The sequence below is a fragment of the Nerophis ophidion genome, linkage group LG24 (genome assembly GCF_033978795.1).
Source record: "Nerophis ophidion isolate RoL-2023_Sa linkage group LG24, RoL_Noph_v1.0, whole genome shotgun sequence".
In the NCBI taxonomy this organism is placed as follows: domain Eukaryota; kingdom Metazoa; phylum Chordata; class Actinopteri; order Syngnathiformes; family Syngnathidae; genus Nerophis; species Nerophis ophidion.
Window position 1 is genome coordinate 10,627,063 of NC_084634.1, and position 13,367 is coordinate 10,640,429.

General features: G+C 36.6%; 1 protein-coding gene across 2 annotated transcripts in view; it reads right to left on the reverse strand.

The window, feature by feature from the left end:
- The window catches only part of ankef1a (ankyrin repeat and EF-hand domain containing 1a), a 56,435-nt gene that overhangs the window by 21,110 nt on the left and 21,958 nt on the right, over window positions 1-13,367 (reverse strand). The window contains exons 7-10 of one of the 2 annotated variants that reach the window (XM_061885692.1): window positions 11,640-12,447; window positions 5,751-5,977; window positions 1,101-1,225; window positions 888-1,013 (exon numbers count right to left, since the gene is read on the reverse strand). In XM_061885692.1, coding sequence (XP_061741676.1) covers window positions 1,008-1,013; window positions 1,101-1,225; window positions 5,751-5,977; window positions 11,640-12,447 — 1,166 coding nt within the window. In that variant the 3' untranslated portion in view covers window positions 888-1,007. Of the gene's footprint in view, window positions 1-887; window positions 1,014-1,100; window positions 1,226-5,750; window positions 5,978-11,639; window positions 12,448-13,367 lie in introns of those variants that run through there. The other variant, XM_061885693.1, reaches the window with a different exon arrangement.

Consider the following 13,367-nt stretch of genomic DNA (forward strand, 5'->3'; position numbering starts at 1 on the left):
TTTGTGAAACATTATTTTATGCTTGTGAAACATTTTTTAGTTCTTGAAACATTTTTGAGTTTGGGAAACATTTTTTAGAGTTTTTGAAATATTTTTTGAGTTTGTGAAATATTTTTAGAGTTGTGAAACATTTTTTTGAGTTTGTGAAACATCTTTTTGAGTTAGTGAAAACATTTTTCGAGTTTGTGAAACCATTTTTAAAGTTTGTGAAACATTTTTTAGAGTTTGTGATAAAATTTTTTGAGTTTGCAAAACATTTTTAAGTTCTTGGAACAGTTTTAAGTTTATGAAACATTATTTGGAGTTTGTGAAACATTTTTTGGGGTTTGTGAAGAAAAATTGAAGTGTATGGAACGTTTTTACGATTGTGAAACATTCTTTTGAGTTTGTGAAGCAATTTTTCGAGTTGTGAAACATTTTTTTGAGTTTGTGAAACATCTTTTTGAGTTAGTGAAAACATTTTTCGAGTTTGTGAAACCATTTTTAAAGTTTGTGAAACATTTTTTAGAGTTTGTGATACATTTTTTTGAGTTTGCAAAACATTTTTAAGTTTGTGAAACAATTTTTGAGTTTGTGAAACAATTTTTAAGTTCTTGGAACAGTTTTAAGTTTATGAAACATTTTTTGGAGTTTGTGAAACATTTTTTGGGGTTTGTGAAGAAAAATTGAAGTGTATGGAACGTTTTTACGTTTGTGAAACATTCTTTTGAGTCTGTGAAGCAATTTTTCGAGTTTGTGAAACATTTTTGAGTTTGTGAAACATTTTTGTGCTCGTAAGGTTTTGCCTGTAATTTCACTTCATACACACAGGCAAAGTTATTGAAAATGTAACTTTTGACAAACTGTAGGCAGATTTGGGTTGGGGATACAGGTGAGATGAACCCTGGCACTGTACAAATGTATATTTATTTAAAAAGGTGTTGAAATACTCTGCAGTTGACCAGGACCAAGAAAGACACCAGTGAGGGAGAATGAGCTCCAAGGACAGCAAGCAGAGGGATAGAGAGTTATTTCTAAGAAACAAATAGAAGACAAAGAAAATAGACAGTTACAAATATGAAATACGTGGACGTATTATTTGAAAGGAGTTACTTGGCTACCTTGGATTTCTGAGGTTTACCCTTTCCCTTGTTTTTGGGTTTGGGCAGGGCCTCGACTTTCTCTTTCACCAGCTGATATATCTGTCCGTCACCAAAGGCGGTGGCAACATCCAGGCAGTTTTGTTCTGCATGGGAGTCAAACATGTCCACTTGAGTCACCTCTAATACTTTAAAGCGACTATGGAACATCATCGTCAAAGTTACCCTAATTTCCGGACTATAAGTCACGACTGAACCATGAAAAAAAAATGTTTTGAAAAACAAACAAACAAGGAAACACATCTAGAAAGTGTTTTGCTTGTGCTTTGGCGCCATCTTATGGACGAATTCACTCACTGCATGTGTCCTCCCATTTACTTCTTTTTGTTTTTCCAACTGGAGTGCCATTCTGTTTTCTAGTCATCCATAGCGTTTCTACTCTTATGGATTCCTTATTTATCACGCCAAGCAGTGTTTGTAAGTTTTACAATATAACCAAAACAATTCTTACTTAGTGTGTTCTTACTTAGAGTGTTTTCATGCATATTTGTACGTGCAATCATAATGTAATCAAGCTAGCGTTGTTCGCATTATCTAATATGCTAACATATTTACAAGGGTCTTTGTTAGTATTATTAACTTACAATGCCATTCTTTTGTATTGTTTCACTTTTGCAAATTCTTCAGTAAATTCACCAAAACGTCACCTTGGAGTTATTGAGTCAGTTTAGCTAATTGGAGAGCTAACTTCCGTTTTAAATGGATCCATGACGATGACTTCTGTTTTGTTCAATCACCGTTTTACTGCCTTGTCACAGACACACCACTAAGGGTTGTAAATAAACATTTACAAAATATTTCTGTGCAAATAACTGCTTTCACAATGTATATATCTGTGACTTGTAGTCCGATGCGGCTATTATATATGAGCAAAAAAAATGCTTTTCTTCTAAAATTATGTTGGTACGCTCAATAGTCCGGAAGATGCGGTAGTTCTTAACGACGGTTAACCTGCATCTCTGACTTCTTGCACTCACGAGCACAATTAACTATGCTTAAAGGTTTAAACTAGGGGGTCTCAATAAAACTTTTTTGCTTCCTATATGATATTGGAGCCTGTATGGATTTGATACGATATCAGCAGGAATCATACATACTTGTAATATTTAGTAGTGTGGAAGGTTATAAAAGGTTTGATCAAGTGAAACTAGTCAAACAGAGAACAATGGTAATTATGAAAAACACTATTCATTACTAACCGCCTGGAATGGACTTATGCGTTAAGTTGAAGTGGAGTGGTAATGTTTTTTTTCGGTGAGACCTTAGTGGGCAAAATAATTAATGATGATGAGATCATGATGCAGAATGATGCGGACACTTTTGTTACTGGATACTTTCTAATAGGCTCATTCTGACTTGGAGACTTTGTATGTGTAACGGGGGGCACTAGGACCCAGGGCACACAAGAAAAGCAAAAAAATAAAATAAAATAAGTACCAATGATAGTCACACACACACACACACACACACACACACACACACAAGAGGTGTGGCGAAATTATTCTCTGCATTTGACCCATCACCCTTGATCACTGCCTGGGAGGTGAGGAGAGCAGTGAGCAGCAGCGGTGGTCGCGCCCGGGAACAACCAACCAGTACATAAGTCCACGTTTGTTCTTGTAGCATATCCTCATTCATGCTCTCTTCTCCATTTTCATTTTTCTTTTTGCTCTTTTTAACCCCTCTTATTGTTTCTCGTTTCATTTGTTTGTATTGTCGTTGTTTTGAGCATGAGTTAATAAGTGACAATGTCTCTACAATATCTGAGTCTTATGTACTGGGTAACTACTTTTGCTAGTTTTACAACCTGGCGCCCTGGGTCTTAGAGTTAAAAATTATATGTATTATAAAATAAAATAATCAGTGGTAGCATTTTTCCATTGACAGTAATGCCATGTAAAAATAGGGAATTTTGATTTTATGGTAAAAAAAAAAGTAAGAATAAAGTGGTACTGTTTTTAATTTATTGTAATGCTGTGTAAATAAAATGGCCGTAGATTTTACAGTAAAAACTGGAGGCTCAATCATCAAAATGTTAACGTAAAAACAACAGTGGTACATTTTTTCAATTTGTGGAAATACTGGTGTAAAAACCACCATAAATTGTATGGTAAAATTCTGCCAGTTTGTTTTTTATCATAAAATTGCTAGAATTTTTTTTTTTTACAGACTAACTAATTGAATTTGAATTTTAGAACACCCGCTCTACGGTAAAGTTGTGACTTTTTCACGCTCTATGAAAAAAGGATAATCTTGGACGCCATACCTTGCCCACGTCCTAACATGAAAACCTAAAATTTTTTGGCATCTTTCATGTGTCTAATGTGTGTGTGGGTAAACCCGCTACCCTGAAAGGGACAAGCGGTAGAAAAAATGAATGGAAGTTTGGAAGACATCTGATGAAATATGTAGGTGGATATGGTCACAGAATAACACCTGGAAATAATGAACAACTGCAGAAAATGACCTTTTTTGAATGTTTGAGGTTAAAAATATAGACAAAACACGCATAAATTAACATTAACTGAGTTGTACATACATACATATATATATATATATATATATATATATATATATATATATATATATATATATATATATATATATACACACACACAGTGGGGCAAAAAAGTATTTAGTCAGCTACCGATTCTGCAAATTCTCCCACTTAAAATGATGACAGAGGCCTGTAATTTTCATCATAGGTACACTTCAACTGTGAGAGACAGAATGTGAAAAAAAATCCAAGAATTCACATTTTAGGAATTTTAAATAATTTATTTGTAAATTATGGTGGAAAATAAGTATTTGGTCACTTCAAACAAGGAAGATCTCTGGCTCTCACAGACCTGTAAGTCCTTCTTTAAGAAGCTCTTCTCTCCTCCACTCGTTACCTGTATTAATGGCACCTGTTTGAACTCGTTATCCGTATAAAAGACACCTGTCCACAGCCTCAAATAGTCAGACTCCAAACTCCACTATGGCCAAGACCAAAGAGCTGTCGAAGGACACCAGGAAAAGAATTGTAGACCTGTACCAGACTGGGAAGAGTGAATCTACAATAGGCAAGCAGCTTGGTGTGAAAAAATCATCTGTGGGAGCAATTATCAGTAAATGGAAGACATACAAGACCACTGATAATCTCCCTTGATCTGGGGCTCCACGCAAGATCTCATCACGTGGGGTCAAAATGATCATTAGAACGGTGAGCAAAAATCACAGAACCACACGGGGGGACCTAGTGAATGACCCGCAGAGAGCTGGGACCAAAGTAACAAAGGTTACCATCAGTAACACACTACGCCGACAGGGAATCAAATCCTGCAGTGCCAGATGTGTCCCCCTGGTAAGCCAGTGCATGTCCAGGCCTGTCTGAAGTTTGCCAGAGAGCACATGGATGATACAGCAGAGGATTGGGAGAATGTCATGTGGTCAGATGAAACCAAAATATAACTTTTTGGTATAACCTCAACTCGTCGTGTTTGAAAGAAGAAGAATACTGAGTGTCATCCCAAGAACACCATACCTTCTGTGAAGCATGGGGGTGGAAACATCATGCTTTGGGGGTGGAAACGTCATGCTTTGGGGCTGTTTTTCTGTTAAGGGGACAGGACGACTGATCCTTGTTAAGGAAAGAATGAATGGGGCCATTTATTGTGAGATTTTGAGCCAAAACCTCCTTCCATCAGTGAGAACTTTGAAGATGAAATGTGGCTGGGTCTTCCAGCATGACAATGATCCCAAACACACCGCCCGGGCAACGGAGGAGTGGCTCCGTAAGAAGCATTTAAAAGTCCTGGAGTGGCCTAACCAGTCTCCAGACCTCAACCCCATACAAAATCTGTGGAGGGAGTTGAAAGTCTGTGTTGCTCGGCGACAGCCCCAAAACATCACTGCTCACGAGAAGATCTGCATAGAGGAATGGGCCAAAATACCAGCTACTGTGTGTGCAAACCTGGTAAAGACCTATAGTAATCGTCTGGCCTCTGTTATTGCCAACAAAGGTTATATTACAAAGTATTGAGCTGAATGTTTATTATTGACCAAATACTTATTTTCCACCATAATTTACAAATAAATTATTGTAAAATTCCTACAATGTGAATTCCTGGATTTTTTTTTCCACATTCTGTCTCTCACAGGTGAAGTGTACATGATGAAAATACAGACCTCTGTCATCATTTTAAGTGGCAGAACTTGCACAATCGGTGGCTGACTAAATACTTTTTTGCCCCACTGTATGTATATATATATATATATATATATATATATATTGTTGTGCTGTTGCCTGGTAAAAATCACTGTTTGGCCCTAAGACTATTGACATATTTGGCCCTAGGAAGCAAAAAGTTGAAGATTTAGATGGTAACAGTATCAGACATATTAGATGCAAGCCGATATCAACTGATACTTTTTTTTTGTTGCTCTAATATCAGCACGATATCCCCTATCAATATGTGATTGGGACACCCCTAGTTTCAACCATTTCTTACAGCAGTGGTTCCCAAGTTTTAGTGTTCTGTGAGATACTAATCAATCAGGAACTTTTCTCGGTAAAGTATATCTGTTCTATTCTGATGACACGTACGTATTTCATTGTGCGTGTCCTACCTTTTTTGTTCTCCATTAGGAGGTTGGCACCATTTTCGATGAAGAACTCCACACAGGCTAGATGGTTGCTCTCGATGGCCACCATTAGAGGTGTGGTCCCGGTGATGGTCTGAGCGTTTATCTCGGCTCCTTCCGCCAATAGAAGTTCCAGAAGTTCTGCCAGGCCAGCTTGAGCAGCATGATGGAGCGGCGTCCAGCAGAACTGGTCACACATGTTCACCATTGCACTGTTTGGAAGGTAACAGAGTGTTAGAGGAGCATTGGACAACTCTACAACTGTTAAAAGGCCAAATGTATCAAAAGTGATACGTAAGTTTTTTTTTAACCCTCTCCATCATCTGTGTCATTTGTTTTTTCCTAAAGAGCCTGACGTGTCAGATCTGATGCATGCATTAAACGTATAATCCACTAGAGGGCAGTAATGGACTTTGGTAAAAAGTCAAAAATATGAAATAAATTACAAATATGAGATAAAAAGTCAAAATAATTACATACAGTCATAAAATAATTATAAAAAGTTGCTTTAATGAGGTGTAATGTCAAAAGAATGAAAAATAATTTCATGATTATGAGATAAAAAATCTTAATATTACGTTAAGACATAAATATTTGATAAAAAAAAGTTACTATTATGAAATACAATTTTAAATCATGATATAAAAATCATGATTGAAATAAAAAGTTGAAAATGTGAGTTAAAAAGTTAAAATACGGAGACATTCATATTTGAAAAGTCGCTATTACGAGGATACAAGTCAAAATAATGACATAAAAAATATTGTTTATGAGATAAAAAGTCAAAAATATGAGCTAAAGAGTTAAAAATATGAGCTAAAAAGTAAAAAAAAGAGCTAAAAAGTCTAAATAATTACATATGAAGACATAAATATTTTATAAAAAATTCTTTATTTTGAGGTAAAAAGTCAAAATAATTACACAAAAATCATGTTTATCACATATAAAGTCAAAAATATGAGACAAAAAAATCTAAATAATTACATAGACAAATATTTGATAAAAAGTTGCTATTATGAAGCAAAAGTCAAAATCATGACATAAAAATCATGATAATGAGATAAAAAGTCAAAAATATGAGCTAAAAAGTCTAAATAATAAAATATAAATACATACATATTTGATAAAAAAAGTCGCTATTATGAGGTAAAAAGTCAAAATAATGACATAAAAAGATAATGTTTATGAGAAGAAAAGTCAAAAATATGAGAAAAAAAGTCTAAATAATTACATATTAAGACATAAATATTTGATTAAAAATTTGCTATTATGAGTTAAAAAGTCAAAACAATTACATTAATAATCATGTTTATGAGATAAAAAGTAAAAAATATGAGCCCAAAAATCAAAATAATTAAAAAAAGACAAATATTTGATAAAACGTTGCCATTACAAAGTAAATTCTAAATCGTGACATAAAAATCATGATTATGAGATGAAAAGTCTAAAATATGAGCTAAAAAGTCAAAATTATTACACATATAAAGACAAAAATATTTGATTAAAAATTCGCTATTATGATGTAGAAAGTCAAAATAATTACATTAAAAATCATGTTTATGAGATAAAAAGTCAAAAATATGAGCCAAATATCTAAATAATTAAACAAATATTTGATAAAAATTTGCTGTTATGAGGTAAAAAGTCTAAATAATTATATTAAAAATCATGATTATGAGCTAAAAAGTCAAAAATATGAGCTAAAAAGTCAAAATAATTACATATAAAGACATACATATTTCATAAAAAGTCGTTATTACGAGGTAAAAAGTCAAAATAATGACATAAAAAGATAATGTTTATGAGATAAAAATGCTTAAGAGATAAAAAGTCTAAAATATGAGATAAGTGCAAAATATGAGCCAAAAAATCTAAATAACTAAAAAAGACAAACATTTGATGAAAAGTTGCTATTATGAAATAAAAATCAAAATCATGACATAAAAATCATGATTATGAGATAAAAAGTCAAAAATATGAACTAAAAAGTCAAAATAATTACATATAAAGACGTACATATTTGATAAAAAGTCGCTATCACGAGGTAAAAAGTCAAAATAATGACATAAAAAGATAATGTTTATGAGATAAAAATGTTTAAGAGATAAAAAGTCTAAAATATGAGATAAGTAAAAAATATGAGCAAAAAAGTAAAAATGAGATAAAAAAGTCCAAATATTTACATATAAGGACATACATTTTTGCTCATAAAAAGATAATGTTTATGAGATAAAAATGTTTAAGAGATAAAAAGTCTAAAATATGAGATAAGTAAAAAATATGAGCAAAAAAGTAAAAAATTGGAGATAAAAAGTCCAAATAATTACATATAAAGACATAAATATTTGATTAAAAATTCGCTATTATGAGGTAGAAAGTCAAAATAATTACATTAAAAATCATGTTTATGAGATAAAAAGTCAAAAATATGAGCCAAAAAATCTGAATAACTAAAAAAAAGACAAACATTTGATAAAAAGTTGCTATTATGAAACAAAAGTCAAAATCATGACTATGATAAAGAGTCAAAAATATGAGCTAAAAAGTCAAAATAATGACATATAAATACATACATATTTGATAAAAAGTCGCTATCACGAGGTAAAAAGTCAAAATAATGACATAAATAGATAATGTTTATGAGATAAAAAGTCAAAAATATGAGATAAGTAAAAGATGTTGGGCCAATTTAGTGTTGCCAATCAACCTATCCCCAGGTGCATGTCTTTGGAGGTGGGAGGAAGCCGGAGTACCCGCAGTTGCCCACATATGTGGTCCTCTCCAAGGTTTCTCATAGTCATTGTCACCGGCGTCCCACTGGGGTGAGTTTTCCCTTGCCCTTATGTGGGCTCTGTACCGCGGATGTCGTTGTGGCTTGTGCAGCCCTTTGAGACACTTGTGATTTAGGGCTGTATAAATAAACATTGATTGATTGATTACATATATAAGAAATACTTGAATTTCAATCAATTCTATCTGTAAATATACTCCTCCACCCTTAGCCTCGCCCCGCCCACCTCAAACCCCATCCCACTCCCCAATCTCCCAAATTTGGAGGTCTCAAGGTTGGCAAGTATGCTTTAAGGCACGCCCCCAATATTGTTCTCTGGGTGGAAATCGGGAGAAATTCGGGATAATGGTTGCCCTGGGAGATTGTCGATGGGGCACGGAAATTCGGGGTTGGTAAGTATGGGGTCAGGGTATCAGGACTGGCGCATAGGTGTAGGTTTTAGTTTGCAGAAATAACGTAATGGTTGCGTGTGGATTCGACTTTCGATTCTTTCCAACGATTCGGTTCCGTAACGGTTCTCTTATCGATTCTTATTTGGAAAAAAGAGGGAAAAGAAGGTGGATTAGCCTCAAATTGGTTTGGTTTAGAGGTCACATGACCTTACATTAAGTCTGCAGTGAGCATGGAAGAAAAAAAAGTTACTTTTTAAAAAAATACATGTACTTAAGCAGTAGCTCTCAACCTTTTTTCAGTGATGTACCCCCCTGTGAACATTTTTTTAATTCAAGTACCTCCTAATCAGAGCAAAGCATTTTTGGTTGAAAAAAAAAGAGAGATAAAGAAGTAAAATACAGCACTATGTCATCAGTTTCTGATTTATTAAATTGTATAGCAGTGCAAAATATTGCTCATTTGTAGTGGTCTTTCTTGAACTATTTGGAAAAAAAGATATAAAAATAACTAAAAACTTGATGAAAAATAAACAAGTGATTCAATTACAAATAAGAATTTTTACACGTAGAAGTAATCATCAATTTAAAGTGCCCTCTTTGGGGATTGTGATCGAGATCCATCTGGATTCATGAACTTAATTCTAAAAATTTATTCACAAAAAAATACATTTTTTAACATCAATATTTGTGGAACATGTCCACAAAAATGAATGTGGCATTGTTGCATTTCTTTTCACAGTTTATGAACTTACATTCACATTTTGCTGAAGTATTATTCAATAAATATATTTATAAAGGATTTTTGAATTGTTGCTATTTTTAGAATATTTAAAAAAAAATCTCACGTACCCCTTGGCATACCTTCAAGTACCCCCAGGGGTACACGTACCCCCATTTAAGAACCACTGTACTAAATCGATATTCTTCTGTAGATTTTAAAAAAATAAACCATGTGGAAATTAAACAAGAATGTACAAACCCTGTTTCCATATGAGTTGGGAAATTGTTTTATATGTAAATATAAACGGAATACAATGATTTGCAAATAATTTTCAACCCATATTCAGTTGAATATGCTACAAAGACAAGATATTTGAAGTTAAAACTGGTAAACATTGTTTTTTTGCAAATAATCATTAACTTTAGAATTTGATGCCAGCAACACATGACAAAGAAGTTTGGGAAAGGTGGCAATAAATACTGAAAAAGTTGAGGAATGCTCATCAAACACTTATAAGAAACATCCCACAGGTGTGCAGGCTAATTGGGAACAGGTGGGTGCCATGATTGGGTATAAAAGTAGCTTCCATGAAATGCTAAGTAATTCACAAACAAGGATGGGGTGAGGGTCACCAATTTGTAAGCAAATTGTCAAACAGTTTTAGAACAACATTTCTCAACAAGCTATTGCAAGGAATTTAGGGATTTTACCATCTGCGGGCCGTAAAATCATCAAAAGGTTCAGAGAATCTGGGGAAATCACTGCACGTAAGCGATGATATTACGGACCTTTGACCCCTCAGGCGGTAATGCATCAAAAACCGACATCAGTGTATAAAGGATATCACCACATGGGCTCTGGAACACTTCAGAAAACCACTTTCAGTAACTACAGTTGGTCGCTACATCTGTAAGTGCAAGTTAAAACTCTACTATGCAAAGCGAAAGCCATTTATCAACAACACCAAGGAACGCCGCTGGTTTCGCTGGGCCGAGCTCATCTAAGATGGACTGATGCAAAGTGGAAAAGTGTTGTGTGGTCTGACGAGTCCACATTTCAAATTATATTTTGAAACTGTGGACGTGGTGCCTTCCGGAACAAAGAGGAAAATAAACATCCGGATTGTTATAGGCGCAAAGTTCAAAAGCCAGCATCTGTGATGGTATGGGGGTGTATTAGTGCCCAAGGCATGGGTAACTAACACATTTGTGAAGGCACCATTAATGCTGAAAGGTACATACAGGTTTTGGAGCAACATATGTTGTCATCCAAGCACCGTTATCATGGACGCCCCTGCTTATTTCAGCAAAACAATGCCAAGCCACGTGTTACAACAGCGTGGTTTCGTAGTAAAAGAGTGCGGGTACTTTCCTGGCCCGCCTGCAGTCCAGACCTGTCTCCCATCGAAAATGTGTGGCCCATTATGAAGCGTAAAATACGACAGCGGAGACCCCGGACTGTTGAACAACTTAAGCTCTACATAAAACAAGAACGGGAAAAAATTCCCCTTTCAAAGCTTCAACAATTAGTTTCCTCAGTTCCCAAACGTTTATTGAGTGTTGTTAAAAGAAAAGGTGATGTAACACAGTGGTGAACATGCCCTTTCCCAACTACTTTGGCACGTGTTGCAGCCATGAAATTCTAAGTTAATTATTAACTGCAAAAAAAAACTAAGTTTATGAGTTTGAACATCAAATATCTTGTCTTTGTAGTGCATTCAATTGAATATGGGCTGAAAAGGATTTGCAAATCATTGTATTCCGTTTATTTTTACATCTAACACAATTTCCCTACTCATATGGAAACGGGGTTTGTAACATTTAGTAAAATGTGATATTAATTTTTTACATGCAAAAGGAGATATGTCAAGCCTCTATTGGTTATAATTTTGATGATAGTGGTTTACAGTTTATGAAAACCTGGAATTGCAAATGTGATGTTTCAAAAAGTGTAATCATGATGTTCCTCACCTCTTGCCCAGCAGGTACTCGGCCACCTTGTAGTTGCCAGTGGCGCAGGCGACCATCAGCGGGGTCTTGTAGAAGGGATCTTGGATGTCCACGGGGATTCTGTGGTTGAAGGCCACTTCCAGAGCATCGATGTCGCCGCTCTTCACCAGGTAGTTGATGTTGACGTAGATCTTGTCGGGCTTGGCCGTGTACCAGGCGGTGTCATTAAGCACGGGATGCTCCGGCGGCTCTTCTTGGTCCAGTCGGCGGGCGTCGGCCATGTTGTAGGTTTCCATCATGTATTCGGGCGGGCCGCCGTCCGATCGGCGAGGCTGGAGCTCCGATGGAAGGGTGCAAACGGGCATCGGGAGGACAAACTTGGGCTTCTTCTTCTTCCCCTTGCCTCCCTTGCCCCCTTTCTTCTTCTTGGGGACGTATGAGAGGAGCAGGTAAGGCTTCTTGATGTAGCTGACACCTTTGATGAAATCGCTGAGGTTGATGCAGTTCTCTCTGCCGGTCTGATGCATGGAGAAGACCAACTCCAGCTGCTCCAAGGTAACCGGGGCGTTGAGGGTCTCTACCATGGAGAGAAACTTGTCTTTGTGGACCGCGTCGGTCTGAAAGGCCTGTCGCAAGTCCGCCTCCGTCTCGTTGGACCAGTCATGGAGGGTGAGGGCCCACACTTCTGTCAAGACGGTCTGATCCGTGTTCTCTTTCCCCCTCTGTTGCTCCGCCTTCCTCAGCTCCTTCATGGCCGGCTTGTGACCCGCGTCTTTGGCGATCTGACGGGGCAGCAAACCTTCGCGGTTCTTCACCTTGGCGTTGCAGCCTGATGACAAAAGCACAGCAGCATGAGTTATTCGTCAGCCCCATTACGTCACCATTTTAATTCAAGGGGGCGTGACAAAATGTTTGTGTCTCTTAGGGCAGTGGCTCTCAACCTTTTTTCAGTGATGTACCCCCTGTGAACATTTTTTAAATTCAAGTACCCCCTAATCCGAGCAAAGCATTTTTGGTTGAAAAAAAGACATAAAGAAGTCAAATACAGTTTCTGATTTATTAAATTGTATAACAGTGCAAAATATTGCTCATTTGTATTGGTCTTTCTTGAACTATTTGGAAAAAAGATATAAAAATAACTGGTGATTCCATTCTAAATAAAGATTTCTACACAGAGACGTAATCATCAACTTAAAGTGCCCTCTTTGTGGATTGTAATAGAGATCCATCTGGAATCATGAACTTAATTCTAAACATTTCTTCACAAAAAAAGAAATGTTTACCATCAATATTCATGGAACATCCATCCATCCATCCATCCATCATCTTCCGCTTATCCGAGGTCGGGTCGCGGGGGCAACAGCCTAAGCAGGGAAACCCAGACTTCCCTCTCCCCAGCCACTTCGTCTAGCTCTTCCCGGGGGATCCCGAGGCGTTCCCAGGCCAGCCGGGAGACATAGTCTTCCCAACGTGTCCTGGGTCTTCCCCGTGGCCTCCTACCGGTTGGACGTGCCCTAAACACCTCCCTAGGGAGGCGTTCGGGTGGCATCCTGACCAGATGCCCGAACCACCTCATCTGGCTCCTCTCGATGTGGAGGAGCAGCGGCTTTACTTTGAGTTCCTCCCGGATGGCAGAGCTTCTCACCCTATCTCTAAGGGAGAGCCCCGCCACACGGCGGAGGAAACTCATTTCGGTCGCTTGTACCCGTGATCTTATCCTTTCGGTCATGACCCAAAGCTCATGACCAT